Below are 26832 nucleotides of genomic sequence, written 5' to 3'. Positions count from 1 at the left end.
TCTGTCAGTTATGTCACCAACATAGTGTCATTAGGTTCATTCTGGGTGAACATGAGTCTGACCACAGTGAGGTTAGTGAAAATTTGACTTGATATAAACCCCACAGATTACACACTATTCACTGGGTTTAGAGCTCTGTAGCAACAGCATTCACACATCTTTTAACAAATAATGTTGACTTTTGAATATGTAAAAGTCTTATAAATTAATTTCTTCCCCATTTGAATTCTTCAATTTTCTTATTTTACTTTTTGTGGGAATTTGAAAGGTTTGTCTCTCTAGATCAGTCAAATTAGACTAATAGACCTCCTACAGCCTCTATATACTAAACTCTATATACGAAATTTGTGTTTGGTAGATTATTTCTCTGTGGTAAAAATGCTTTTTGGCAATAAATCTTATACCGTTGGAAAGCCTGTTTAGTTCCCTTTCAAAGGGTGCCCCATTTGTAAGGAACATGCATTTGTGGGATGAGCATCAGCGCTGAGTATGTGGGTTGAGCCCATGAAAAATTTGCCAAATCTTCTCTACCAATGCCAAACAGCTTATTCTGCCATTGACTCGTTTGGTGGATTGGATGATTGAAGTTTGTAGAAACAAGACATATTGGCAATTTAACAATTTATTCATTTCACAAACAGGAGCCTCAGTAGCGTGTGCAAGAACCATACACAGCTACAACAGCCTGGCACCTCCTCCTCATGCTGGTCACCAGCCTGGTCACGCACTGCTGTGGGATGGCATCCCATTCTTCAACCAGCATTTGTTACAAGTCAGCCAACGTGGTTGTGTTGGTCACTCTGACACGAACAGCACGCCCAAGCTGATCCCACAAGTGTTCAATGGGGTTGAGGTCAGGACTGCTGGCAGGCTATTCCATCCTCTCCACTCCCACATTCTGGAGGTAGTCTCTGATAAACCCCACCCTGTGGGGGCGAGCGTTGTCATCTTGGAGGATAGAGTTCGGTCCCAGACTGTGGAGATATGGGATTGCCACTGGTTGCAGAATCTTATCTCTCTGCATTGAGATCGTCTCCAATGATGACAAGCCTTGTTTTTCCAGTGAGGGAGATGCCGCCCCACACCATCACACTGCCTCCACCAAAAGGTGTTACTCTATCGGTGCAGCAATCAGCATAGCGTTCTCTGCGTCTTCTCCACACTTTGACCTTATGATCCAACTGCCGTAGGCAGAATCTGGACTCATCACTGAACATAACCTTCCTCCACGTTCAGGTTCCAGTGCACGTGTTGCGGACACCAGCGCATACGGGCCTGATGGTGAAGGGCAATGGCAGAGAAGATTTGGCAAATTCTTCATGGGCGAACCCACATACTCAGCGCTGCTGCTCATCCCACAAATGCATGATCCTTACAAATGGGGCACCACTTGAAAGGGAACTAAACAGGCTTTCCAACGGTATAAGATTTATTGCCAAAAAGCATTGTTACCACAGAGAAATAATCTACCAAACACAAATTTCCTTACTTTTTGTGCCAAGTTTAGTTTCTCCATATTCATGTCAAATGTCTTAAGATAGAGCTGCTTCTCAGTAAATCCTGATTTCATTCATGACCTTAGAAAAAGAGAACAATTCACACATTAACAATATTTACACATTTTATAAAATGAAAAACTGCATTATTTTGCTGATACGACACTGAAATACATTAGTCATGCCAGAGCTTCCGTTTTATTGTTCACATTTACAGAATTCAATGTGTGAGTACAGCGTTTATACAGAAAGCCCACTTGTCCATACAGCAAACAGACATAGAACACATCTCCTCACACTATGTACAGATTAAGTCATCATAAAGCCTGGGCCATTAGTACACCTGGCATACCACTCAGTCACTCAGGGTTCAGAACAAGTGGTTGGACTCTAGATGTTAAATAATGTGACATATAACGCATGTATTAGTGTTACTGGAATGGTGTATACCTGAAAGGGGGGCAGCTGGAGGAAGAGAACTGGGCAAATTCAGGATTGTCCGAAGCGAATTTAAAGACTGAATCTGAACATGTGTGTGTTCATGTTACATTTCAGACACAATAACCGTCTCTTCATCGATCAATAATTTATGCCCATTGCTGATCCTGTTTTTTTTGCTGCTCAATTGAACGTGATGTTTGTTGATATAGAAAATAGAAATATGATCACTAGTTTAGTGGTGGAACAGTGTCAGCAGCACCATGTTGGTCCTGAGATTAAGTGTTTCAAGTGGAGTTTGTCACAGCCACAGAAAAATAACTGCAACGTTGTAAGTGCCCAGAGATCTACTTAGCAGCTAGTAGAACAAAAATAAGTTAATATTGAGTGTTAACTTTGTCTAGTGGGGTAACAAAGTTTTTATTGTGGTTTGAGTGATGATTTCAGTGTTTTTTGAGGTGCAGTGCAGGATTTCGTTAAATATTTGCAAGTTCTTCTTTTCATGTAGAGATACTGCTTGCAGGTCTTCTTGCCAAAAAATGAATCTCTGTAGCAAGAACCAACTTATAAATGCCTAAAAACATTATACATACTGCAAATGACTTGAAAATAGCAAAAATGACCTAATAACACCATTAAGAACTAGGATCTTTCTGTCTCCGTGGAGCTGATTCTTACCCGTCTCACCACCGTGGAATTTAGAACTATTAAAATACTTTTTTTCCAATTCCTAATTGCTGCAATACCTTTAGATCTTTTAAATTTGTAACCTTTATACATACTCTACAGATGTTGTACAGACACAACTTCTCATATGGCAACCTTTTTGGTAAAGCAAAAATACTGTTTGTTTTCTATTTCCATCCCAATATCTTTTCGAACTGCCGCATGAACCGTTCATTTCAGTGATCAGGCTAACAAAAATACAAATTCTTTGTGAATATTTTGATTGTTCATTCGAACAGTGTTTTCACACAGCTTGATGCATCTCGAAATCTCCCATTACAGAAAAAAACTGAATCATCCACAATACTCCTAGATTCTGAACAGGTGACACTGAATGAAAAAAAACAAGTCTTGCAATGATGTTCATGAAACGCGATCCATCCTTTTCTTTAATACGCTGGATTTGTTTTGACTGGCCTGTGTAGATAATACTGAGGGTTTACAACATTTTCTATTTTCCCGTCCTGAATCCATTTCCTGCTCCTTGAGCATATCTAGAAGGACTTTAGATCATTAATCAATACTGATAGCAGCAAATCAATTGTTGTTCCTCAACCTTTCTTCAAGGTCTTAGGGAGTAATATAATTAAAATGGGTAAACCTATATTCTTCTTTGGTGGTTAGACTACAGCAAAATCAAACACAGAGCACATTTGTCGAGCAAGGGGATCCAATTGGCATTAAAAAAAAATACTTAATGTCCTATACCTCAAAGTACATTCCACTAACAAAAATCAGCAACGCCTCACCAGTAGAGATGATTTCCAGTCAACATACAGTACAGTGTCATGTAAACCAGTGCCACCACAGAACTCATGGCTGAAGAGTCCACTGCAAGAAATACTGAGACATGGGTTAGTGTTTTATTCTTCAAGTTGATGTCTGATACAGAGCTGACACTGAATCGGAGTAAGATCAAATTGGGACAATGACAGAGCAATAGGTTGAAAGGTGGTGGTAGTTGGGGTTGCAAATCAGGATGGAGTGGTTTAAGAGATTTTTCGCATTTGGAGTGCTTGTGTTTCATCGAGTGTTTCTATGTGTGTGTAGATGTAAATATGGGTATCAGAGTTCGGTGCCCACTGCGTCAGAGAAAAAGGATTTTGTGAGAAGCACAAGGCCGGGGGAGGTTAGGGCCATGGGGAGAAGACAGAGCACCAGGCTCCTTTGTTCTCTGCTCTTGGTTTTTGTCACTAGTCCAGCTGTTAGCCAGAGGTCAGTGGAGTGAGACACTATGCCAGGGAGCGCTGACGAGGCTTGATCCTAGGATAGAGCTGCAAAGAAAACAACCACAAACAGGAGGAATGTTTAACATGACTAATGTGTTATTATGCACATTAGTGCATTGGTCACTGACCTTCCTGTGTACCCATGACTCAAAATGTATTCATATTAGTAATAGATAATTTGTCAGAATCCTAAACACATTTAACAGAGAATAGCAACGAACAGGTATACGGTCATTAACGGCTGCAACGATTATTTTTAACATCGATTAATCTGCAGAGGGGAAACAGGCTTGAAACCTTCAACCAAATAATACAACACTGCTTTTCAGCCTGCTCTTAACTTATTATTAGTCTACGTTTGGTATTCTTGCTCTACCAATTATCAAAAATATCAAAATAGTTGGCAATTACTTTTCTGTCCTTCTACTACTTCTACTCATGATTTCAGCTCTACATTCATTAATAAGCATAAACAAATCAGAAAATGGGACAAGAAATGCCATGCATCAGCCATGATAACTTGTCTAGCGCTTCCCTACCCTACTGATGAGCTGATGGAATCATGTGACAAATAATGTATTTTGTTGTTACCCCCAGCAGGTTGCGGGGCACGTAGCCCTCGTTGTCCTCGAGTCGCGCCCACCACCACTCTGTTTCACTGTCGTCCTGTCGTCGCAGAATAGTGATGGCGTCCCCCTCGCTGAACGCCAGCTCGTCCTGGTTCTGAGTTTTGTAATCCCACAGAGCATACACGGTCCCCTTGTTCATTACACCCAACTTCTCCTGAACACCTGGATAAGAGGCCAAAAACAGACTATCAACATCACACCACTATCTTTAGAAACAAAGTCATCTCACAAAGACTTTTTCCAACTTAAACCACGTTGCCGTCCAGTACCAGAGCTAAGGTGTTTGGTTTGGTTTGTACAACCTGTAATAAAATCTTGGACAGACAGAGATTTGGAAATTTTGAAGTGAACTAGTCCTTTTGGAATAACATCTGTGCACCCTGGACTAGGTTGTTTTCTCACCATATAGAAACTGGGAGCACTGGATGTAGCCCTCTTCCATTTCCTCGCATTTATCTGCAGCAGTCTCCACATCACTAATGGTGCTGGCAAAGATGGCGGCCCCTGACTCGACCAACAACTTGCAGAGATGAACACTGTTGCAGGACGCGGCGCAGTGAAGCGGAGTCCTGTTGGAGCAAACAAGGAAAAACAAACATATAGAAATATAGAAATGGAAGGATACAACAGCAAAATCAAACTTAATGAAATTTCTTAAAAATGTGTGACATCATCACTCACCATCCATCACTGTCTGCAGCATTGACGTTCACACCAAAATCCAGCAGGAACTTGACAATGTGGTGATGTCCCGCGCACACTGCATTGTGTAGGGGTGTGATGCCCTCGTCATTGGCAGTGCTAGGATTCTCCACCTGGAAGAAAAGAAAGACCCAGATGAAAAGATGAGTGCTTGTACGGAATTGTGTGCAAATACTAATAAATCCAAAGTATACTCACACAGTCGTGACATACCTCATAGATGATCCTCTGGACAAGGTCAAACTCTCCCTCCAATGAGGCATCCAGCAGCAGGGCCAGAGGGTTGAACTTCACCCTGAAGCCGTGGCCAGTGCGCTCAGAGTTTGGCTTCTTCAGGTTTGTGCGCTTCTCCTGTGACGATGCAGAGAAATCTGTTACAACTTTATTTATTGAAAATTGAACTCTTTCATTGCAATAATAAGTCTGTTGATGCGTGTGTCTCACCAGGGCCTGTGAGACCACTTTGCCGCTCTCTTCTGGAGTGGTCACCTCCAGCACGGGGCTGGGCAACGACGCCTCAGAGCTTCCCACGTTGTTGTTGTTGTCGTCCTCCTCTGCTTCCTCTGCTTCAGCAGGATCCAGCTCTGGTGGCGAGGGCAGCGGCTCATTGTCATTAGCGTCAGTAGATGGAGGCGGAGCCTCAGAGCCCAGCTCCTGTCCCCCTGGTGGTGGTGGTGGTGGTAGCAGCGTCTCAGAGGGGAGGTTGCCATTGTCGGTGTCGGCCACAGAGTCGCCTCCAAGATATGCGGGAGGATTAGCTGGCTGATAAAATGGCGTTCCATTACCTGCACCGTTGCCACTTCCTGATCCACTGACTCCATTTCCCTCTATGCCTCCTGCTAGAGTGTTGAACCTCTGGTAGAGCAGTTTCTGGATGTTGGGTCCGCTGGGGCCCTCCGGTTCTGTGATGGAGCTGCGCTTCTTGAGCGGTCTCGGAGCGTTGGCCAGTTTTTTGCGGAGCACCTCAAGATCGGTGTCACTTTGGTAGCGCAGCGGGGAGTGTACCATGGGTGTTAGCTTAGTAGGGCTGAGTGGTCGTGGGATGTTCTCCACACTGGGAGGAGGCGCTAACGGCTCCGGGTGCTGGAAGTACTCGTGATCATCAAATTCTCCGTCCAGAGTGTCCTCACCACCGAGGTGGCCTTGGAGCAATGGGAAGGCCCCTCCTGCCGGGGCAAAGGCAGAGGCGAGGGGGGGGTCGAGCTGGGGGGGAGAACAGGCTTCCCATATACTGGAGACAAACAGAGAGTGTGCTATTACATATGGGAGGGCATTGACATCATCATTAATTTCATTATTCATATACCTGTCAATTTTTTCAATTATTCGATTGTATTCGATTAGTCAGACAGTCAGCAGGTGACCTCTTAAAATTCCTTTTTCAAGGAATTGTCATCTCAACAACCTAATGTTTAGCATTTTTCTCTTGACACATAAACAAGATTAACTAGAAAATGCGTGGGAATGCTGGATAGCTGAATTGCTAAAGCTAAACTGGATGAATAGCTTAAATCCGTAAGAAGAAGTTGAAGTAGTTATAATAGTTGAAAAAGTTTAAATCGTTTTAATAAGTATGAATTTCCTTAAAAAGTTAAAAGCTTGCTAAACTGAACTGTTGGCTTTAAAAGTTGAATAATGACAAAAGATGTAGAACATTGTGAGTGGTCTGAGTATATTTTCTAACTGAACTCACAAATGCAGAAATATGAAAGAATTTGTATGAAAAATCTTAAAGCTCAAATCTGGAAAATTGCCAGAGTTGGAAGTGAAACTGCATTACCTAAGTGAAGAGCTAAAATATATTGTTAGAAAAGCTTGAAGCTGAACTGTAATGCTGTCAAAGATGAAAGTTGAAATGAACGGTCTGAAAAAGCTGAAAGAAGAAATACTTTGTATTATTATCAGACGTATACACTGCACAGATTGAAAAAGCATCAATCTAGCTGAGATGAGAAGTGAAATATATTGCGTGACAAGAAGGGGGCTGAACAAGAGGTAAGAGAGAAGGGACTTCCAATTTCTACTAGTGGTTAAGTGTTGTCCTCAAGGACACATTGATTGATGTATGACAGCAGGATTCGAACGCAGGTCTTCCACACCAAAGGCATATGTCATATCCACTGTGCTATCAATACCCTATAGATGATATGATCTGTAATTACCACACCTGCTGATGCTAATGAGTGAGACCCAGTGTGTGTGTGTGTATGTGTGCGTGTCTCTGTGTGTGTGTCTGCATATATGTGTGTGTCTGTGTGTGTGTGCGTGCATGCATGTATGTTTGGGTGTGTGTGTGTGTGTCTGTGTGTGTCTGTGTGTGCGAGTTTGCGTGTGTGTATCTGTGTGTGTCTGTCTGTGTGTGTCCGTGTGTCTGTGTGTGTGTGTGTATGTGTGTATGGCTGTTTGGCTGTGTGTGTGTATGTTTGTGTTTGTGTGTGTGTGTCTGTGTGCATATGTGTGTGTGTTTTTCTGTGTATGTGTGTCTGCGTGTGTGTGTGTGTGTGTGTCTGTGTGTGTGTGTGTGTCTACATATATGTGTGTATGCGTGTGTTTGCGTACATGTATGTTTGGGTGTGTGTATGTGTGCGTCTGTGTTTGTGTGCGTTTGTGTGTGTGTGAGTGACTGTGTGTGTGTCTGTGTGTGTGTCTGTGTGGGTCTGTGTGTGTGAGATGTTCTGTTATGTTCATGCCTGAAACTAGACAAAAATACCTACGTTTTGATGTATAAATTGTGTAGGACAAGTAGATATTGTGGGTGTGAGAGCAATTTATAGAGAGGGGACAAAGATAATTTTTTCAAGGCTCTGTGCTCTGGCTATGACATCATCCACTCTAGCTCGCGCAATACACACTCATTATAAACGCAAAAAAATCCTGAAATTATCACTAAACTTAAACAGCTTTTTCACAAAAACTGTAAAAGATATCAAACTGAAAAGCAATAGCCGGATAGCGGAATATTTTGTGAACATTTTAAAGTTTGTTTGGCATCTGTAGGTGAAAGTATGAAGGAGCTGAACATTTTGGGAGTGGAAGAAGATTTTAAGGATTTGACGTTACGGAGAGCCAAAAAACGTACGGAATAATAAAAATGGCCGAACAGAATTAACAATAGTTGGAATGCTGCTGAATCAGCATTCCCACTAATTAAAAGTCAAAACTGTTGTCAATTCCTTTTTGTTAAAACAATTTCAGTTTATTTACATTTAAGAGTTGACGTAACTTCTGTATGTTTACCACAGTGTACTTATTTGCACATTTGTTTATTTACTTATTGTTTTCTTCTTTACTGTATTGTGAGCCGATATTATAGACGATATTCTTGACCAAATGCCTTGATGCCAATATTTCAACAATATTGTAGGATTGACAATTCGTGCTTTCACAAAATATTTTAGAGGAGATTTTAGATAAATAATCATCACTAATGTGGATATAATGATTAGGTGGGTAAAGGCAAATAATAGAACAGCTAGAACAGTCTGGTAAGTTCAGAAAATTACATCACTTTACTGTAATGCAGCCTTTAAAACCAGGAAAACACTTGTGCGTTATTACGATACTCAAAATCTAAGACGATATCTAGTCTTATATTACGATCGATAATACAGATATATTGCCCAGCCCAATTGTCTATATCCCTCCTTGAAGGGTCTCTGTGGAATAAAAAAAAAAGGCTAAAAGTCTATAAGATGAATTGACTAATTCTGTCAGCACTAACTGACACAATTTACATTTGGTAAATGTTGAAATTACCATCTGCTGTACCTTTTATAAAAGTCTCAAGGGCCAAATTACCATTTTTATTTATTATCTAAGAAGACAACATTGGATCTAACAATGCTGAAAGAGACACTATATCACAATTCAGAACGTAATGCATGATTAAAATACCAATCAAAAAATAAATAAATCATCATCATACATGTGAGGCCTCACAAGCTGGACCATCTCTTCAAACCCAGCTCTTACCTGCTTTGAGAGCAGGCTTGAGTGGCTGGCTCTTTGGCGCTGCCTGCTGGAGGTACATGTGATAGATGGAGCTGGAGTTCATGGTAGGTGGGCCCTTTCGGGGCGACTGAGGCCGTGATCCTCGGTCTGGGATGAAGGGGCGCACTGCCACAGCTGGTGTGGGATCCAGCCGCTCACTCAGCCCAAGAGGGAAAAGCGGTGCATTTGGCTGAAAGGTGGGACTTGGCGGCACCGAGATTCGCTGCTGGATCTGCTGCGAGGATGAGCCTGTGGAGGCGGGGACGCGGGGCCAAGCAGGTGCTGGCGGGTTTGGGAGCGGGCGAGGAGGAGGTACATCCTTGCGCCGATCCAAGGAGCTGGCCGAGTTTGCAGAGGTAAGGTGGGAGCCATAGGGAGGCGGCTGTGGCTTGGATATGGCAGGGGAGGACACGGTCATTTTGGGGTCTAGCACCTGTGAAGTAACATAAAATCACACGCAAACGCCCATCAATACAAGTTTTCTTTTTAATTTTGCACAGAGAAATTTAATTATATTTAATCAAGACAGTATGTAATGTTTATCTCTAGCACAATCTCAAACATAAAACATGTTTGTTGCATTACATCAGGAGGTTAACAACTACAAAACAATGCACGGGTTAGAAGAAAGAGGACAAACCTTTTCTGCACTTGGAGTGACGGGGGAGCCTGAGGGAGGGCTCTTGCCCTGGGTATCAGTCCCTGAGTCTCGTCTCTCAGGAGGCTTTAGAGATGTGGTGGTCTTGCCTAAAGTAGGCCAACCAGTATCATTAGCTAGGGCACAAACAGGACACAGTAAGTGGTTTGCAAAAGAGAGAAAAAAGACCACACCCGATGATTGAGGTGGTATGAAAAGCACAGGCCTCTTTAACAACTCAGGGTAGTGACAAAGCATGTCCACCAGAGCTAGGTCTAAACGGTAACATGCTCATTTTCACATTAGGAGATGTGTGACTTTGTGTGATAACTATAAACTGGAAGATTAGTGATGGTATTTCAAGAACATAAGTATGTGTAACATGTTATACAAATAGAACACATATCTGTACCATTTTGACCTAGGATTGGTGTTAAATGGAGGGTTCAGGATTTTGAGAAGTTTATCCTATTAACCAGATACCATTAAAAGAGACATTCAAACACACTCCTTGTTGCCTTTTTGTTGACCTGAATTCAGCATATTTTACATGTATAAGCAAAGATAATGGGAGAATCAAATCACAAACTCCTGCTTAAAGCTTGATTCCGTATACTGCCACGACTGCAGAGAAATGGCTTAATGTACCATTTACTTACAACACTGATAATACATACACATTGACCGAGGGATAAGAAACTTCCCATAGACACAACATTTCTATCAGCTGACTTTTCAGGACGGCACTTTAACTATTTATGGTCAGTTGTTTGTCTTTCTCAAAATGTTACACGTCTGGCACGTCACCAAATGTTTTATTTCTTGCACAAAGGAAATGCAAGTTGTCCTACTGTTCTTCTTAAAGAAAACAATTAAACACTAAATGTTTTAAGAGGGGCCACTGATCAATAGGATAAAAATCCTGAGCCTTCACTTCACTGCAATGATGACAATGAATGTATCTGCATTAGTATCTTTGCTACTGTGTTCTTGTATTTAGTGTTTTTATTTAGTTACATTTGGTAAATGGTAACTAAATTGCAATTTAGTAGGAGATTCAGGGACTGCCAGTAATGTCAGTACTGTTTGTCTCCAAGACTAAACTGAATACTTGGTGGGGGAAAAAAAAGGATGCAAGGATAGGTTGAAAAGAAAGAGGATGGAAAAAAGAAGACAAACAAAACAACATAGTTGTGGTAAAGGAATGTTGTTGTATAATATTACAATAACTGAGTAGACCCAAAAAGTATCAAACGCCAATTATGGCTATTCAGATGTCCAATATGCTATTTAGTACCAATGGTAACTTTGAAACAAACAAACAATACAGTAGAGCTATACAAGTGTGGTTGATTGGGAAATCTGTTTAAAAAGCAGCTTCCAATATTTTCTTTCAACGTAGCATTGCTAGAGATGAATACAGTAATAATGCAGCAGTTCTACTAACACTAAAAAGGAAACAGCTTGATCTGGGTCTTCACAGGTTATCAGGAGTGACACAGTTGCTAAGTGAATCAGATGATGTTTTAACACGTACAAGTTAATTTCCTTGTGCACGTTAAGTGTTTGACAACTAAAAGTGATTCTTACAGCTTGGTTGTGACAATGTGGTGTGAAGGTTAAGGGTTAGGCAGGCCGGGGATGTTATCAAATTAGAACAAAACCCAAAATATCTTGGACTGCTTTGCATGTGTAAATTGAAGAGGCACTCGACTTATTGAACCTTCTCAGAAGTGTACAAACACACACAGGGGTCAGCAGTGACACTTTCTTCATATGATGTCAACTACGATTAAGAGCATCAAATTGCAGATGGCAGCTAAGTGTTTCAAGATGGCACCCCACTACTTTGACGTCATTCGTCAATCCACAGAGGAAACACTCCAAATTAAATGTCAACATATGCTCTCTCAAGTTCAGAAAAAACTGGCTCAAATGCTGCACTGACAGGAGAGATTAATAATGCCAAACGAGGATGCTTCCATCAGTCAGCCATTTTTCACATTAACTAGGCACAGATGCTCATCTCCTCCTCAGATTTCCCAGCTGTGCATGGAAGCTTTGATTTGTCTGGTGGACAAAATTGGTTCCATTACTTTTAAAGTGAATCTGTTTTGTGGAGAATAAAAACATCAGTTGGTGACTAGAGTGGAGGGGGCTGAAGGAGTGATCGGAGCAGAATACAATTTTAATCATCTTAAATTCTTTGCCAATCAAACCGACTTTGACATTTAAAAGATAAGGCCGTTGTATAGAGTAAAAACTCGTGCATGCTGAGGATCCCGTGTGACAATTGAGAGAGAGAAGGTTCAGGAAGTGCCATCCCTCTGCTTATGCAGCACTGTGCACTCACGGGACGTGCCGTCAGAGCCAGTGGAGGCTCCGGTGCCCGGTTGTAATTCTGGAAGGGACGGGGGTACTGGGTCCACAACGATGTCTAAATCAGACACTTTCCAAGGGCCGGGAGGCTTTCGCACACCGTCTGCCCCAGGAAGAGTTGCCCCCACCCCGCACCCAGTGAAACAGAGACATGACAAAGACAGGACGGCACAGACACATGAGAGAGGAGGAGAGAAAAGGAAGGGAATCACAGTATACACAGCACACAAAGAGAAGGGGGTTAGAGAGGAAGGGAAAGGAAAATCAGAGAAATCAAGCCCAGGCAAAGAATTAACTGAGAAGTCAGGTAGGAAGGAAACTAACAGTTGGGGCCCAGGAGGGAATTTCAGTCACAAGGTTTTCATGCAAGATGTGTAAAAACGTGGAAGACTTCTGCCTCTGGGACTACACATGCAATACTCTACAACTGTATATCAGGGCCTGTGCAATCTCCTCTCAACCAAGCGGACAATCTCTATTTTATTTTTCTTGTCCCAAAGTATATTGTTTGCTTATGTACTGTCATGTATTGTACTGTACTGTACTGTCTGTTGCAAACTGAATAATTGAAATTGAATGTATGTGTCTGTTGCCCAAGACAAATTTCCTTTGGGACAATAAAGTTTATCTAATCTTATCTCATCTTACATGCATCCAAGCTACTCAGTAAATGAATCCAGTATCTAACTGACCATGACCATGTTCCTGCTTTCTTCAGAAAAAACAAACAAGAAATTCACTTCACAAAACTTAAAGATAGTGTTTCACTTTGTATCCAGTACTACAGTTATGTTTTACAGTTGGGGGGGGGGGGAATCTGCACTGCAATTGTAATTGTATGGGTTTCAACCAACCTGACTTGGTGCGGCCTTGGTTGGCTGTGTTATTAACGCCCAGAGCCTGAGGCTTCAGTGGATCTGGTGGTATGGTGTAGCCTCCTTCCTGCCGGCCCGGTACAGGGACCTGGATGTACGGCCCGACAGCAGCAACACGGCCCAGAGTACCAGGAGCAGGCTGGGGAGAGGGAGGCCCGTTGGCTCGGTTCAGCTATAAGAGGGGAAAGTCAGAAACAATTTTAAAATGTTGAATGCGAAATAATCAACATGTAGATGACATGTACATAATAATAATATATTCAATAGTATTTCACGAGAGAGTACAAGAAATGATTTCCTTAGGCAAAATAATTTCAACATTGCAGATGGTTTACGGAGCAAAGGGACATAAGCAACAACTTTTGCCAGAAGCATTTTCACAAAAAGAGTCTAAATGGGGAGATGTGTTGAGCGCTCTAAGTCTTACAGGAAGGTTTTCTTTTTGACGTGCCTCAGCTTTTTTCTTGTAGAGGCGTTCCCGCAGCTCACTGATGCGCTTGTCCATGAGCGTCACTTCCATGTTGCGTTTGTTGAGAAGGTCCTTTTGTTGCTTCAGCTTGCTGTTTTGCTCCTGGTTCAACTTGTTCCGGATCTGAGGGTGATAAATGCGGGGCACAAACACACATACAGATTCACTAAGACAATAGATCCTGCAATAACTGTAGTCAGGTTTAAAGTAAACATAGTGGAAGCTATAAATGTGGTGACTAGATGATGCACTTGTTTCTAGGGATGTCGTGGTCGGATCGGGAAGTAGCATATTGGAGCCGATATGGGATTATTTTTAACTGATCGGGGATCGGCAGTACTCCGATCATTTACATCAGTAAGTTCTACACCATGCTAAGTAGAAGTTGATTTTACATGTGAGTTTTACAAAAATGCTAAGTTAAATGTATTAAGCTGAAGGCATCTTTTAGTTACTTCGTTTACTTAGTTATTTTTGTAAACAAAAAAACGGTGTGCAGCTCTATTATCTAGGCAAATACAAGTATCGGATCAGGACTCTGTATCGGCAGATATTCAATATTTTAAAAGTTGGGATCTGGGGCCAAAAAAGCTGATAGGGACATCCCTACTCGTTTCTACTACGCAGTACCTGAAGCTCCTGGTAGAGTTTCCGGAGTTCTAGGGCTGCAGCGCCGGTTACTTGCCCCCCCAGGGCGGTCTGTATGCCGTTGAGCTTTCCCCTGCGCAGGTCTTCCAGCTGCAGGCTGAGCTGCTCCACCCTCAGCACTGCAGACTGTAACTCGGCTTGCTTCTCTTGGAACAGGCTGCTGACTTGCTCAATCTCTGCCGCTGGATGTGAGAAATCAAGAAACCACATTAGCTCATTTGTAACCTACATGTTTGGTGACCTCTTCTTCAATCTTTCGTCTCAGCTCCAGTTGTGGGGTTTAGGCTTCCTTCCCAACTCTTGATGTAAATATATTAAAGTACCTGACAGCAAGAGAATAACATCACCTCACACCCAAAATTGTAGTTATTTGTGGTGGCCTGGTCAGAAACATATACAACTGCATGAGTGTTTAAAAACAGAGTTACTAAATGAGGTACACATTGAAAGTATACATACACAGGTTACCATTGATGACCTTGCTGTAGTCCACCTGGCCTCTCATTGCCCGGATCTTCTTGAGCTTTGCCTCCTGGCTCTCCACGCGGTCTTTCAGCCTCTGCAGCTTCTCGCTCTCTGAAACGGTTTGCTGCTGACGCCGCTCCTGCTGTTTCAGGTAACGCAAACGTTGCTCCTTCAGAGGACGAGACAGAGATCGAGGTTTTATAGGCGACAGAAGGTACAAAAATGATATCAAACTGCATTCAACAGTGTCTCAATACTACAACCAGCAAGGCACTACTCCAAAGCTTACAAGATATCTCTGTGGCAGACATACCCTGGAATTAGGCTAAATCTTTCTACTGTATGCACTAAATGAAATGCTGTGTTGTGTCAAGACTGTCTGAAGGCTGAAGAACGGGTCAGATGACTTCATCTCTCTACCCAACTGAGAACTGCTCCAGTTAAGGTCCTAAAATAGGAAACGACAGGCCCAGGTTTCCAAATGACTGCGGGGCATCATGGGGGCCTACTTTTCAGACACCACAACAAAGGCGATAAATAAGTCTTTCTATCTGTGGGTCTACAGTGGGCTTCATCTTGCATGACTGATCAGCACACCAAAAGCCCGGTGGTCAGACGCACCGAAACGCCTTGTAAAGTTCTGTGGAGGTTGTTATTCCTTCCATTACAAGATGAATTCTCCTTTTTATGACGGTGCCATGTCATTTCTCCGACGCTCCATTGTTTTGACCTCTCAATAACCCGAAAAATTCCCTTTGATCCTACAGCCCACTAGTCCGACGTATGGCCACGCCAAGACCCACCCTTCAATAGCATTTATTGGCCAGGCGTCCATGCTTACGCAAGGTAACATAACCCCATTTGTTCAGGTCCTATCCCCTGACCAATCGGCTATCCTAACCTTAACCACTCGAGGTCAAATGCCTAACCCCAACCAATCGAGCTGCTTCGTAGGGTGGGTCTTGGCATGGCCATAGTGGGATTCCTAATTTCGCCACCAGCGGGACGTCGGACTAGTGGGCTGTAGGACCAATGGGAATTTTTCGGGTTATTGAGAGGTCAGAACAATGGAGCGTCGGAGAAATGGGAAGTCCCCTTTATGACTGGTCTGAGAAAGGTAGTATGTTCAAAACCATGCATAATTTACATGCTTGAGTAAACACTGCTAAATGTCTGTGCACGAGTTCCTATCAAGACTGACCTGAACTATGATTTCTGATAAACTGGACAATCCTAGCACATTGACTCATACTTCCTTCTCATCTCATTTGTTACATAACTGTTTGCCCCAGTTTCAGGTCATGATGGGACTCTTTGGATGAGAGTACTGCAACAGGAATCCATTTTCTCTCTAACAGAAAGGTTTGAGGCTGTGTACTGAACTTACTTGGCCTTGAACAAATGCCCAGTGTGTGTCTGTGGTGCAGACTACATTACATAACATCAGACTGACCTGCACCTTTCCGGTCACCTCTGTACATTACGCAACACGTGAAAGATGGCAAACTATGATTAGTCGGGCTTTAACGGATAGTCTGCCATGTCTCTCAGCCAAGTTACTGCAAGAATGATTGCCTCGTATGACACGGTAACCATCTCAAAAGGCAAAAATATTTTGTGGTGTAATCCCAGTATTAGAACGCAACATTTAGGTTTAAGGAATGACAAATTGTCTGACATAATTTCCACATAATTCTGGGGTAGTGCTTCGGAATTAACATTTAAACTGGAAAAGCAGGAAGATATCGCAGCTTGTGGGGAGCCTACTGTGTAGAGGACCTGTGAGCCCTCTAATATTCCCCAGCAGGAGTAGTAAGAAGCATAGTTTGAAAAAAAGGGCCATTATAATATTCAGGGGTAACGATTTATAGTAAGATAAAAGAATGAAGACAAGATGCTACCTTTGCGACGAGCATCTGCTGCTGAGCCTCGATTTGCTGCTGCTGCCGCGTGGCCATCTCCTGCAGCTCTGACAGCGTGAGCTCCACACGCTGATTCCCCACCTTTACACACACACACACACACACACACACACACACACACACACACACACACGAGAATTAGTCAACAACACACAGAAATCTGAGCAGAGTGGTCCTGATGTCACCCTTTGAAATGTTGCAAGAGCCACTGATGTGTAGACTGATGATACATAAGGTTTTATAAACACTTCAAAACAGTAAGGGTGTGCTTGCTGTTGCTTCTCTTCTTTCAAACACCACTGAACGTTTTGATTCGTGAGAAGAACAACTAATTTAAATAAATACATTCTGTCAAAAATTGTTAGGCTCTATCTTCCATCTACTAAACGTTGTTTGATTCAAAGCAGAGCATGACCCAACATTTATTTATTTTTTGCCCTGTGGGAGCTGCTATGAGTACGACTCTTTCTCTCTCTCTAGCCAAAACAACTCCTCCTGGAGCAACAAAAGGATTTATACGTTTTTCACATATGTACTAGTACTCAACACCTCTAAACTAAATTTGATGTGTGAAATCGCCCTTTAAAAGATTTTCAGTTTACTAACACAGAGAAAGAAAGGCTGCAAATACTAACAATCGTACAAAAGGTAATGTTTAGCATTTGACTTGGCAAATGCTAATACAGAAACTACTAGCGAATACAGTCCTCTAAACTACAGTACAAGCGGTACTGAAATGCTGAAGTGCTCCAAGACTTTGCCTTCCGGAATTGAGTTCAAAGAGGAGGAGCGGATGCAGGAAATGTCATGGTGTTTTTTTTTCTTCTCAATAACAGGCGAGAAATGTAGAATCCTGGTTCGGATAGAGTGCTTTTCTGTTTTTGAAGAGATTAGTAAAAGGCATTGAGGATGACGACATGATAAATAGATAATATAATAAAGTCCATATGAAATAAAATGGACACGCAACAGAAAAAAATATTGCATGCACTTGCTCAATTAGAAGAGCATTTTTGTGAGTCATCTTGTCTGATTAAAACATGCTTGTTTTCTTAGGAACAAATTGGGAATGAACATGTCATGCATTATCTTAAGACACTCAGGACGGACACAGCATTTGCCCATGTTGCTGTTACACAGTGTTTTCCAACCTGACATTTGTTAAGGCATTCAGATATAAGAGTGTCTGGGAAGACTCAGAAGAGGGAGGTGACTCAATGAGATGGGGAGAGCGGGGGAAGCCACTGGCGCGCACACACACACGCACGTACACACACACACACGCACGCACGCACGCACGCACGCACGCACGCACTCAGGCAACACTGCATCAATGACAATTCACCCGAGGGAGAAACAGACACACACACCCTCAGACAGTGATGAAGAGGGAGTTGGAGAAACACCCAAAACGACTGAACAGATTTGTACGTAAATGAAATGGAGAGCGATCCATGATTATGGCTGAAATGATCATGTTAAAATGATCATGAGGATAATGTTATAGAATAAAAGAACCCAGGTATTCATGACTATTACTCGTATAATAATGTTGGGAAGATTTTGTGAGAACTGAAACAATTATTTGATTAATCGATAAACACTGTGATATTAAATTAATCTCGTCAATAATTTCTCAAATAGTAAACTGAGTGTCTTTCGCTCTTGGTCTGTGGGTTGGATGTCATCTTGGGTTTAAGGAAATTGTGATCAGCATTTTTTACTACTATCAACAGACAAACATTTTACAGACCAAAAGATCAATCAATTAATCAAGAAAATAAACTGTAGATTAACAGATAATTCAAATAAACGTTAGTTGCAGCCCGAGATCTTATTGACATGGGCAAATATAGGGCTGCAACTAACAATTATTTTCATTATGGTTCAAGATGTTGATCATTTTCTCGATTGATGTAGGCCGAAATGAAAGAGAAAAAAAAAAGTTTGGGCCCATGGCAATGTCTTCCAATTGCTTGTTTTGTCCCATCAGAAGTCTGAAAGCCAAAAGACATTCAGCTATCATAGATGGTAAAGAAATGCAGCAAATCCTCTGGAACCAGAGTCTCTTTGGTATCTCTGCTTAGAAAAAAAAGAAATCACTGAAATGATGGGTGATTGATTATCAAAATAGTTGCAGATTCATTTTGTTGTTGTCTAATCATTTCAGCTCTTGGCAAATGATAAGAGATGCATCAGTACTGCCAATAAGCTGTCATCATCAATTATGGAAGCTAAAATTGTGATATTAAAAAATTGTGAAAATGCGTGTGATGGTTGTAGCGTTCCCTTGAGGCACCTCTGGTCTTTACGAGGCAGCGGCCCTCTCAGAGGATGATCAGCTCTGCATGGTGGAGAGAAAGCCCCTGGGCTTTGGGCAGCAGCCCGTGGAAAAGCCAAAGCAATGATCCTCTTAGGGCCTGTTATATCATCCAGACGGCTGACTGATATAATCCTCTAAATCAGATATTAGGAAGAAACTCGGACACAACTGAGCCTCGGCACTTGGAAGGTTAAGCGGAGCCGGCCATGCAACTGATAACGTTTTCTTCTTTGGGTGAACGAATAGTGACGATAAAATAGAGGTTTTCACTTGTCATGCTAGGCGCTGTGGGTTTTATAGGTTAGTAGTACGATAATGGCAGTGCTTAATCAGAGACTGTCGCTTAAAAAAAATTATCAATTTCTAGATCCAAAAAAATATATTTTACCTTATGATACTTTCTCAACGCAGAGTCACAAGTTGTGGGTTTTCAAGATAATAACAGGAATGGCTTCTGGGTGCTCTTGTGCTACAATCTTCTTTTCTTCAACAAAAACAAGGGCAACAACCCTTTTATCCTCAGCTGCGCTGTCCTCCACCCTTAAGGTTGAATTAGCTACAATTCCTTGACCACAACACTTTACATTTTTGTAAAATCTGGGACAGATGGTCGGTTATGAGAAAGGTTGCGCCAGAGGCTGCTATTATCAGAGTCATTCACATCTCCTAGCACACTCATCCTAAAGCTAGAGCTCAACATGCACAATAATGGAACCACCTGACAGGAAAATACTGGCAGGGGGTAAAAAATGGAGCAGTTCTGTAAAACCAGTGTCTGTGATGTTGCTCTTAAACACGGGCTTAATATCAATATCATGTATCCACTGATCATTATACTTTTACCTAATACCAGAGACTGGAGTCATGCCATTATTGTGCCATATTATGAAAACCCAGAAAAGCTGCCACACAGTAAACATACAACTTGACAGTGTTCAGTGTCCATTTTCCCAGTCAATTTTATGATAATAATCTATTACTTACATTGTGTCTTCTTTTATGTCTCTCTCTTTATATAACATATAATAATTCTATATATAATTGAGGGATTCCATAATGGCCTACATGCTTTGTTTTGTACATTTCTATTTAACATCATTTAGATAATAATAATTAAGTCTCACCCCGTTCTCATTGTGCTTCTCTCCAGTGTTTCCACTTCTGCGACTCGTCTGATCCTGAGACTGCTGACTCCCTGTAAAAAGAAACAGTCGCCATCACAAACACAGGCAGGGCAGAGACACACCAGCATGCACACAAGTGCAGATTCAAAAGCAACAACCATTGTCAGGAGTAGTTTGAAAAGTCACTGACTTGACTGCTCATGACAGATGCATTTAAGAACTGGGACAAGCACGGCTGACTAAAGCCACCTAACTCAAACTTTTTTTTTTTTTTTGAAAGGCTTGATGGAAAGATGAGAGACACTTCACTTCACTTCACACAAGGATAGAAAACTGGCCACTTCTGCTATACTTCTAAAACTAATTAAGGATATCTTGATGGTACCTTTGCTGCAAAAATACACTTTCTTAGTTAAGTTTCAAATTTGTATCAAATATGAATCAGATCTGGATCACGTCAGAATACATTTATTCTCTGCCACCTGTTAACTTTGTGTGTACTTCCTTTATTTGTCTACACATGTTCACTGACTTCAATTCAATTCCAACATTGGAATTATTTTGTCTCAGTGAGTCCCTCATCGTGTGCAGAGCTGTTTTCAGGGATACGTTTTAAGCTTAGGTGCATTTTACACCTGGTTTTGTACGTGGTTATAAACTCCACCCAAACACAAATTCAAAAAAATAATATCAATGCAGTGTGTGTGCGTCTGTGCGTGCGTGTAAATGGGACAATGATTTATTCCTTTGACATGGCCCATCAAGCATCAATTAAACCTTGCAAAAGAGAACTATTGACTGACAGCAGCACCCAAAGCTGAGCAGCCAGCCAGAACAGGTGTAGGGAATTCCCCGACAACCCTCGACTCCACCCTCCACCCTTCAGGTAGAGACTACACAGAGCAGAAAAACCTCCAGACAGAGGAGACGGCGACAATGCTCACCTTGATCACTGCTCTCCGTTGGCGAATCTTCATGCCGGAGGAAGAACTTGACTTCTTGTTTCCGAGGCCCCCATTTCTGCAGATGTTCATACATCATGTGCTCGAAGGGAATCGCTCGCTCTACAGAGACAGAAAAGTTACGATTAGTTACACGTATTTTCAATGCAAAATTTGGTGTTAATAGCACAGTTTAAATAAACAGGTTTAATATTTTGGGAAATACGCTTGGTTGCCGACAGTTAAATCAAAACCACGTATCTATCTGTTAAATATGAAGCTACAGCCAACAGCCAGCCTAGCTCTGTCCAAAGGTCAAATCCACTGAATTCCTGCTGCTACTGATCATGTATTGTAGTATTGCAATATCTAACAACTAACCCACAATACAGCTGCCTCACTGCAGGCCGATGCAAACCTGGCTTGGGAGTGGAGGAGGAAGTGAGTGTTTGGTGTTAATGTCCTGACAGCTACAATTACCAAAATTAACTAATCAAGTAAAGAACATCAAAGAACAACAGATAAACTTAGGATGCTGTCATTTGTCTGTGTCTAGGCATTCAAACTGGGACAGCTGAGATTGATGGATAACTACATGCGCTAAAACTTTTTCCCATTTCAAGAGGACGGCACTCTGTGGGCAAAGAGAGACAAAGAGACAGAGACAAAGACAGAGAGGTTTTAGGAGGTTTCGAGGGCAGACAGCAGCATTGTCAGGCACCAGCCGAACATGATTGCATAACGTGGGTTAATAAAGCCCTTGGCTGGGATGTTGTTTTCAACAGGGGAGTGGCCCCTCAGCTAAAAATGCTGATAACACCGGGTGTGTCAGCACGACTGTGGTCGTTTGGACCGAGTGGAATCTGTTGTGACAGTGTTGTGGACTGTACCAGCACATAACTCTTTTCTGACCTACACATTTGAACTTTAAGTATATTATTGTAGTCTGATAATAGATGATGTATTTTGTTAATACATGCCTTCCTTCTCTTTGATTGTGTGAAACTTTCTCCATGATTTTCCTCCACTCCGGTAGTCATACATGAACCTGCTCAGCAGCTGCACTTTCTTTAATGAAGTGCTTGTTTTTACATTAACGAGGAAGGCTAAAAGGTCCGGCTTGATATAATTAAATCGTTGTGCATGTGAGTCAAGTGTCAAGCTCAGTGATAATGGAGTTTCAGATTCATGCTGGTGACACCCACTTTAACATGGGAGAGCACTGAGTGCTTCTTCCCACAAGAAAAGAAGCTCTCACCGTTCTCTTACACTCCGTAGCAGGCAGCGCTATTTCAACCAGTTCTTACCGTTGCCTCTCCAGACCTCAGCCAGGTGGCAGCCGCTCTCGCCGGGCTCCTTGCAGAACTCGACAACATCGCGGCACGTCGTCTCAGGGGTGATGGGCACCTCAGTCACAGCCTGTTCCCCATCGCTGAGGTACACCGTTAATATCATCTGAAAGAGGAATAAAACACAAACCATAAATATCATGAAAGAAAAACATAAAAACACAGTGGCAGATCATACTGATAAAGATCCTAATAAGATAGTAATTGATACTGATAAAACTTAAAGATGGCATTACATGAAAATGTGTTCCGTATGAAAGTATGAGGACATTTGCGATATACTGTGAAGTGAGAAAAATATGTAATTGTCCAATGTGGTGGTTTAAGGACGAAGCTTAACCCACTCTTTCGTTGGACAAAGCCCAGTCTGCTGATGCGACGTTTTTCCGTCCACTAGCACCAACTGTTAGTTTGAGCTGCTGGTGGACTCATGCCTGTGCCTGCCACCTTTCTGATTACTATGATTAGGGCCTGCCATTGCCTTGAAGATACACTGTACAGCCTGGGAGGTAAGACATAGCAATACAAGCCCCCACATGCTTCCGTCTGTACTCACGTTACAGTAAAAGCAGAGAACCAACACTTCTTTATAAGTTCTCAACAAATAACTTTCAGGACACGTTGAGTCAATGGATGTCTGAGGAAACTGCAGATCTTTCCTAAATATAGCCCCATAAATGTGAGATACTGCAGCATCTTCAAGTGTAAGTTCAGAGGGTTGCAAGAGCTCCTTTGTACCTGCAGCTGTCAGACTGTGCAACACTACCCGTCCAAACCTGGCTGGAATGTATATATGACCTTTGGTCTAATTCATATGGCACTGCCTGCATAGGGTGCGTTTTCAGCTGAAATACAAGGGCTGAAATGATTGTGTAACAGCTAGGGCTGAACCATTTGGGGAAATATCTATTATATATCAATCTATAATATAGCAGTATATACATTTCTTTTTTTTAGCCAATATTGGGATTTGAATTAAAATGTTCTGTAATTAAACTCCAGGCCTTGTTAAGAGGTCCACACAGTAATAGAACATGCTTTTTAGTACAAATAATCACAACCATTGAATTGATACAGAGGGGTGGCGTTTCTTTCTAGAATATCTTTGCCTAACATAAACAAACTCGGCAAAAATCTGACAGACAGTCTCTTAAAGTCATTTGACCAACTTAGGGAATCGAAAGTCGTAATGTCAGTTACAGTAATGTCAGCCACAATGATCATGGTCATGATCAATTTGGCTTCGGTAACTTGTAATGGGCATTCTTTTTTCATTTTATAGACTTAATAATAGAATGAAAATGTCATTTATATCATGTAATTTTTTTCTCCATCATATTATCTATCTGGAATGTGGAATATGAAAGACCTCCTTGGATTTTTTTCATGTTTCACTGTTTTACAACATTGTGTATGGGATGTAATTAGATTTTCTTTTCCAATGCATGTCCAATGTAGAAAGAAAAAAAAAGAAAAAAAAGCCCAAATCCAGATGGTCCAAGCTGATAAAAACATATCTAAGAAAAATCAGTGATTGCAATGTATTGACTCACTGGCTTAAATACTGCTGTAGGGCGTACAAAACACTGATCTACTTTGATTTTAGAATGTAAAATGTGTGTGGTTATGCCATAACTGTTATGTTGAAGGATCTTCAGTTTTATTAATGTGATAATGTTCATCTGGCTTGTTTAGATCAGCCCACATTAACTTTGACTTCTTTGAACTATGTATGAACTCCTCTATATTCACTGTTACAGTTGTGTGTTTTCCTTCTGTCAGCTTTGCAGTGGTTGCTATGACACAGAAGCACTATAGGGGGTTAAGGTGTGCCTTCCTGTTTCATGTGACAGGCCTCACTTTTTGTGGGACTACAGATAAACAGGACTGTGAAGCGATCACTAAACAAAGTGCAGAGAGCCAAAAGGGAGACTAGATCTGTAACAAATCCAAGACTTTGGAAAGATTTTCAAAATGAAATAAAAATGTTGACTGTGTTTGAAAGGAAAGTCCTATCATGGCTTTTGTGCACGTCAGATGCCAGTTCGGCTAGTTGTCAGTAAACAGAGTAGAAAAGGGTAATCTGGATTTTCTACATTTCAGTGGTTTGCTTTTAACCTCTCAAGGTTTTTTACACATGCGTCACTGCTGGTTTAACATCACAGGGAGGATATTCAAGAAACACTTCAAGTATAATACTAGGAAAACCACGTAATCAAGACTTAAAATGAAACCAAAGGGTTATCCTATTCTTGCTGTCTAGACCGACATACATATGGTTCACAATGTCAAACCATAGTCTACAATGTGAAACCAAATCAATGAGCCAAAACCTCCAACAAGGACTACAACAGACCCACTATACACTTTACTTTGGGAGTAAAATATATTTAATGTATCAGCTGCAATTCAGGTATTTAACAAATGAATAATTTGCAGGTGCACCAATGCAATGTGCGATGAAGATTGATTTAAGAATGACTGTACGTGTGGTCTCAGGGTACAATAATTGCCAGTGTATGTCATAAAACATCTAAGTTTAGTCACCGGGCTAGCTATAGATTATTACTCCGGGAGTTTCTCCGAGACAAAGTGACTCACCCTTTGTAATAATGCAGCTGTGTGATTCATTGACATTTTCTGCAGCAGCCTAACTGAAACAATATAATCACTTGTGCTTGAGAGCCTCTGTGACTTCACTCCGATCATTATGAGCATACGAGCTCAGATTTATGCAAATTCAGAAACTATGTATAATGTAACGGTACTGGAGCCGTGGCACTTGTTCTTAGGCAACGCTGTCCATCCATACCATCCATCTATGATTTCATGTTGCTCCTTACAGTGTTATTAGGACCCAATGTCCAGACAGACTAGTAATGGATGTCATTGTGGGACCTGATCTGTAAGAGCATTGCAAGAACAGGGAAAAAAAAAAAAAAATGGGGGAGAAACTGTAAAAAAGTGTTGCATGTAAGCTGGAGACTAGTTGTGTATGTCTACATTTTACTGATAAATAATTACTTTGCTAATCCCCCAGGGATATTGGAGTGTAACCAGCTGCATAATAAGACACAACATAGTACGGAAAGAAAAATAGTGAACATGATGACACAGACCTACATCCTTCAGAGCATCTCAAAACAAACCTTCAATTAATCAGGACACACAATTAACCAATCAGACACATAACTAAGGCACAAATTTGGGTCTAATTTAAATTGGTCACAAAAAGCCAACCCCAAATATTCAAAAATATACCTTCCCATATATAGAAACTACCACATCATGTGAATATACATTCAGAGAGTGACGGCATGGAAAACAGAAACTCCAATGATCCAGCTGACTGACCACTCGAGAAATACCAACCGCCCTCACTAAGTTGCGTCTGCCCATGGTCTTGGCTCTTCTGGCCGCCCGCCGTTTCCTCCTGATCTCCTTCTTTGGTGGCCGGTGGTGCTCCTTTGCCCAAATGGGGTTTTCCTTGGAGAGGCTAACAAGGCCGCGTAACACTATAGTTACAAACCTCTTCATCATATAGCACTGTCGCTCTTGCAGGACTTGAGACTTAATTGTTACGCCATCCTGAGGGGACCACTGAAACCGACAGCAGTGCGTGCATTTGAAGAGTGCTGCAGAGGAGACTTGGGAGGAAAAAACACTTGCTGTATGTGTAATTCAGGGAGGGAGGGGGGGAGAGAGAGCTAGAGAGAAACAAACAGTAAAAGAGAGAGAGAGAGAGAAGAGTCACAGGGTGGTGGAGGAGGGTGCCGACAAGTCCTTCTATTGGAAAACTGTCCCTGGGTTGTGCCAGTGGCTGCAACACCAACAACTCCCTGCTAATGAGAATATTTTGGCTACAACTGTGACTCGCAAGCAGGTCAGGGCATCATGTAGGGGCAAGAAGAGGATCATCCTTACACTTTATGTTGGATGTACATAGGGTTGTCGCGATCATGAAATCTTTTTTTTCTGTTCATTGTATGCCACACACAATGCTGTTGTGTTTGGCTTTGCAACTAGACCTGAATTCATGTTGTTAATGTCAACGGCCGCTCATCAAAATGAGTCGATCGTTGGCAAAGGAGCGTCAAATAGTTTGCTGAAACAATGTTCCACCTCTCGCTCTGCTGCACAGATATATTTTAAATAGTTTGGATTAAAACCGTTGTATAGGCCGACCTAATGCAACTAAAAAGCGGTTCAAGACTGCAGCATTTATTCAAAGGCAAATTGAAACCTACACTGTACATTTACCACCACATGACAACTTCACCGTTCCTCCCTGCAATCAACACCTGTCTGCTCTGAGGCATCCACCGTAACTCTCTCTCGCTCGACCACACACTCACTACGCACTGAGCTATTCCTGAAAGGACCCCACGCTACTGCTCTTATGTTTTCATCTAAACCTTTTTGAATGATCTAACTAGGAAAGCTGGATGGGAGCGACAACTCCAGCCTAACTTTCCCCAGAGCTGGCAAAC

At 41.8% G+C, this 26832-nt stretch overlaps 1 protein-coding gene across 1 annotated transcript; it reads right to left on the bottom strand.

Annotated features, from left to right (window-relative positions):
- Positions 1-1667: 1667 nt before the first annotated feature.
- Positions 1668-25978, bottom strand: LOC144533077 (apoptosis-stimulating of p53 protein 1-like). Its single transcript, XM_078274192.1, has 18 exons — positions 25697-25978; positions 22301-22448; positions 20997-21116; positions 20053-20123; positions 16585-16686; positions 14678-14852; positions 14201-14400; positions 13553-13693; positions 13081-13273; positions 9851-9984; positions 9193-9643; positions 6354-6451; positions 5665-6312; positions 5434-5571; positions 5200-5333; positions 4921-5087; positions 4481-4680; positions 1668-3934 (listed from the first exon to the last, which is right to left on the bottom strand). Exons 1-18 carry the CDS (start codon positions 25880-25882, stop codon positions 3893-3895), a joined length of 3348 nt encoding a protein of 1115 aa, XP_078130318.1. The 5' UTR covers positions 25883-25978; the 3' UTR covers positions 1668-3892.
- Between the last annotated feature and the right edge of the window lie 854 nt (positions 25979-26832).

The sequence above is a fragment of the Sander vitreus genome, chromosome 18 (assembly GCF_031162955.1).
Source record: "Sander vitreus isolate 19-12246 chromosome 18, sanVit1, whole genome shotgun sequence".
In the NCBI taxonomy this organism is placed as follows: Eukaryota; Metazoa; Chordata; class Actinopteri; order Perciformes; family Percidae; genus Sander; species Sander vitreus.
The sequence above is the reverse complement of the archived record's forward strand: the minus strand, read 5'-3'. Positions and strand labels throughout refer to the sequence as shown.

What these genes read in the sequence shown, in the direction of transcription:
- LOC144533077 (XM_078274192.1), bottom strand. Translation starts at nt 25,882, where the DNA reads ATGATGAAGAGGTTTGTAACTATAGTGTTACGCGGCCTTGTTAGCCTC. An exon ending in AGCAGATGCTCGTCGCAAAG is followed by an intron (nt 14,853 to 16,584) that starts GTAGCATCTTGT and finishes CGTCCTCTGAAG; the next exon opens with GAGCAACGTTTGCGTTACCT. An exon ending in AAGTGGTCTCACAGGCCCTG is followed by an intron (nt 5,572 to 5,664) that starts GTGAGACACACG and finishes GCATCGTCACAG; the next exon opens with GAGAAGCGCACAAACCTGAA.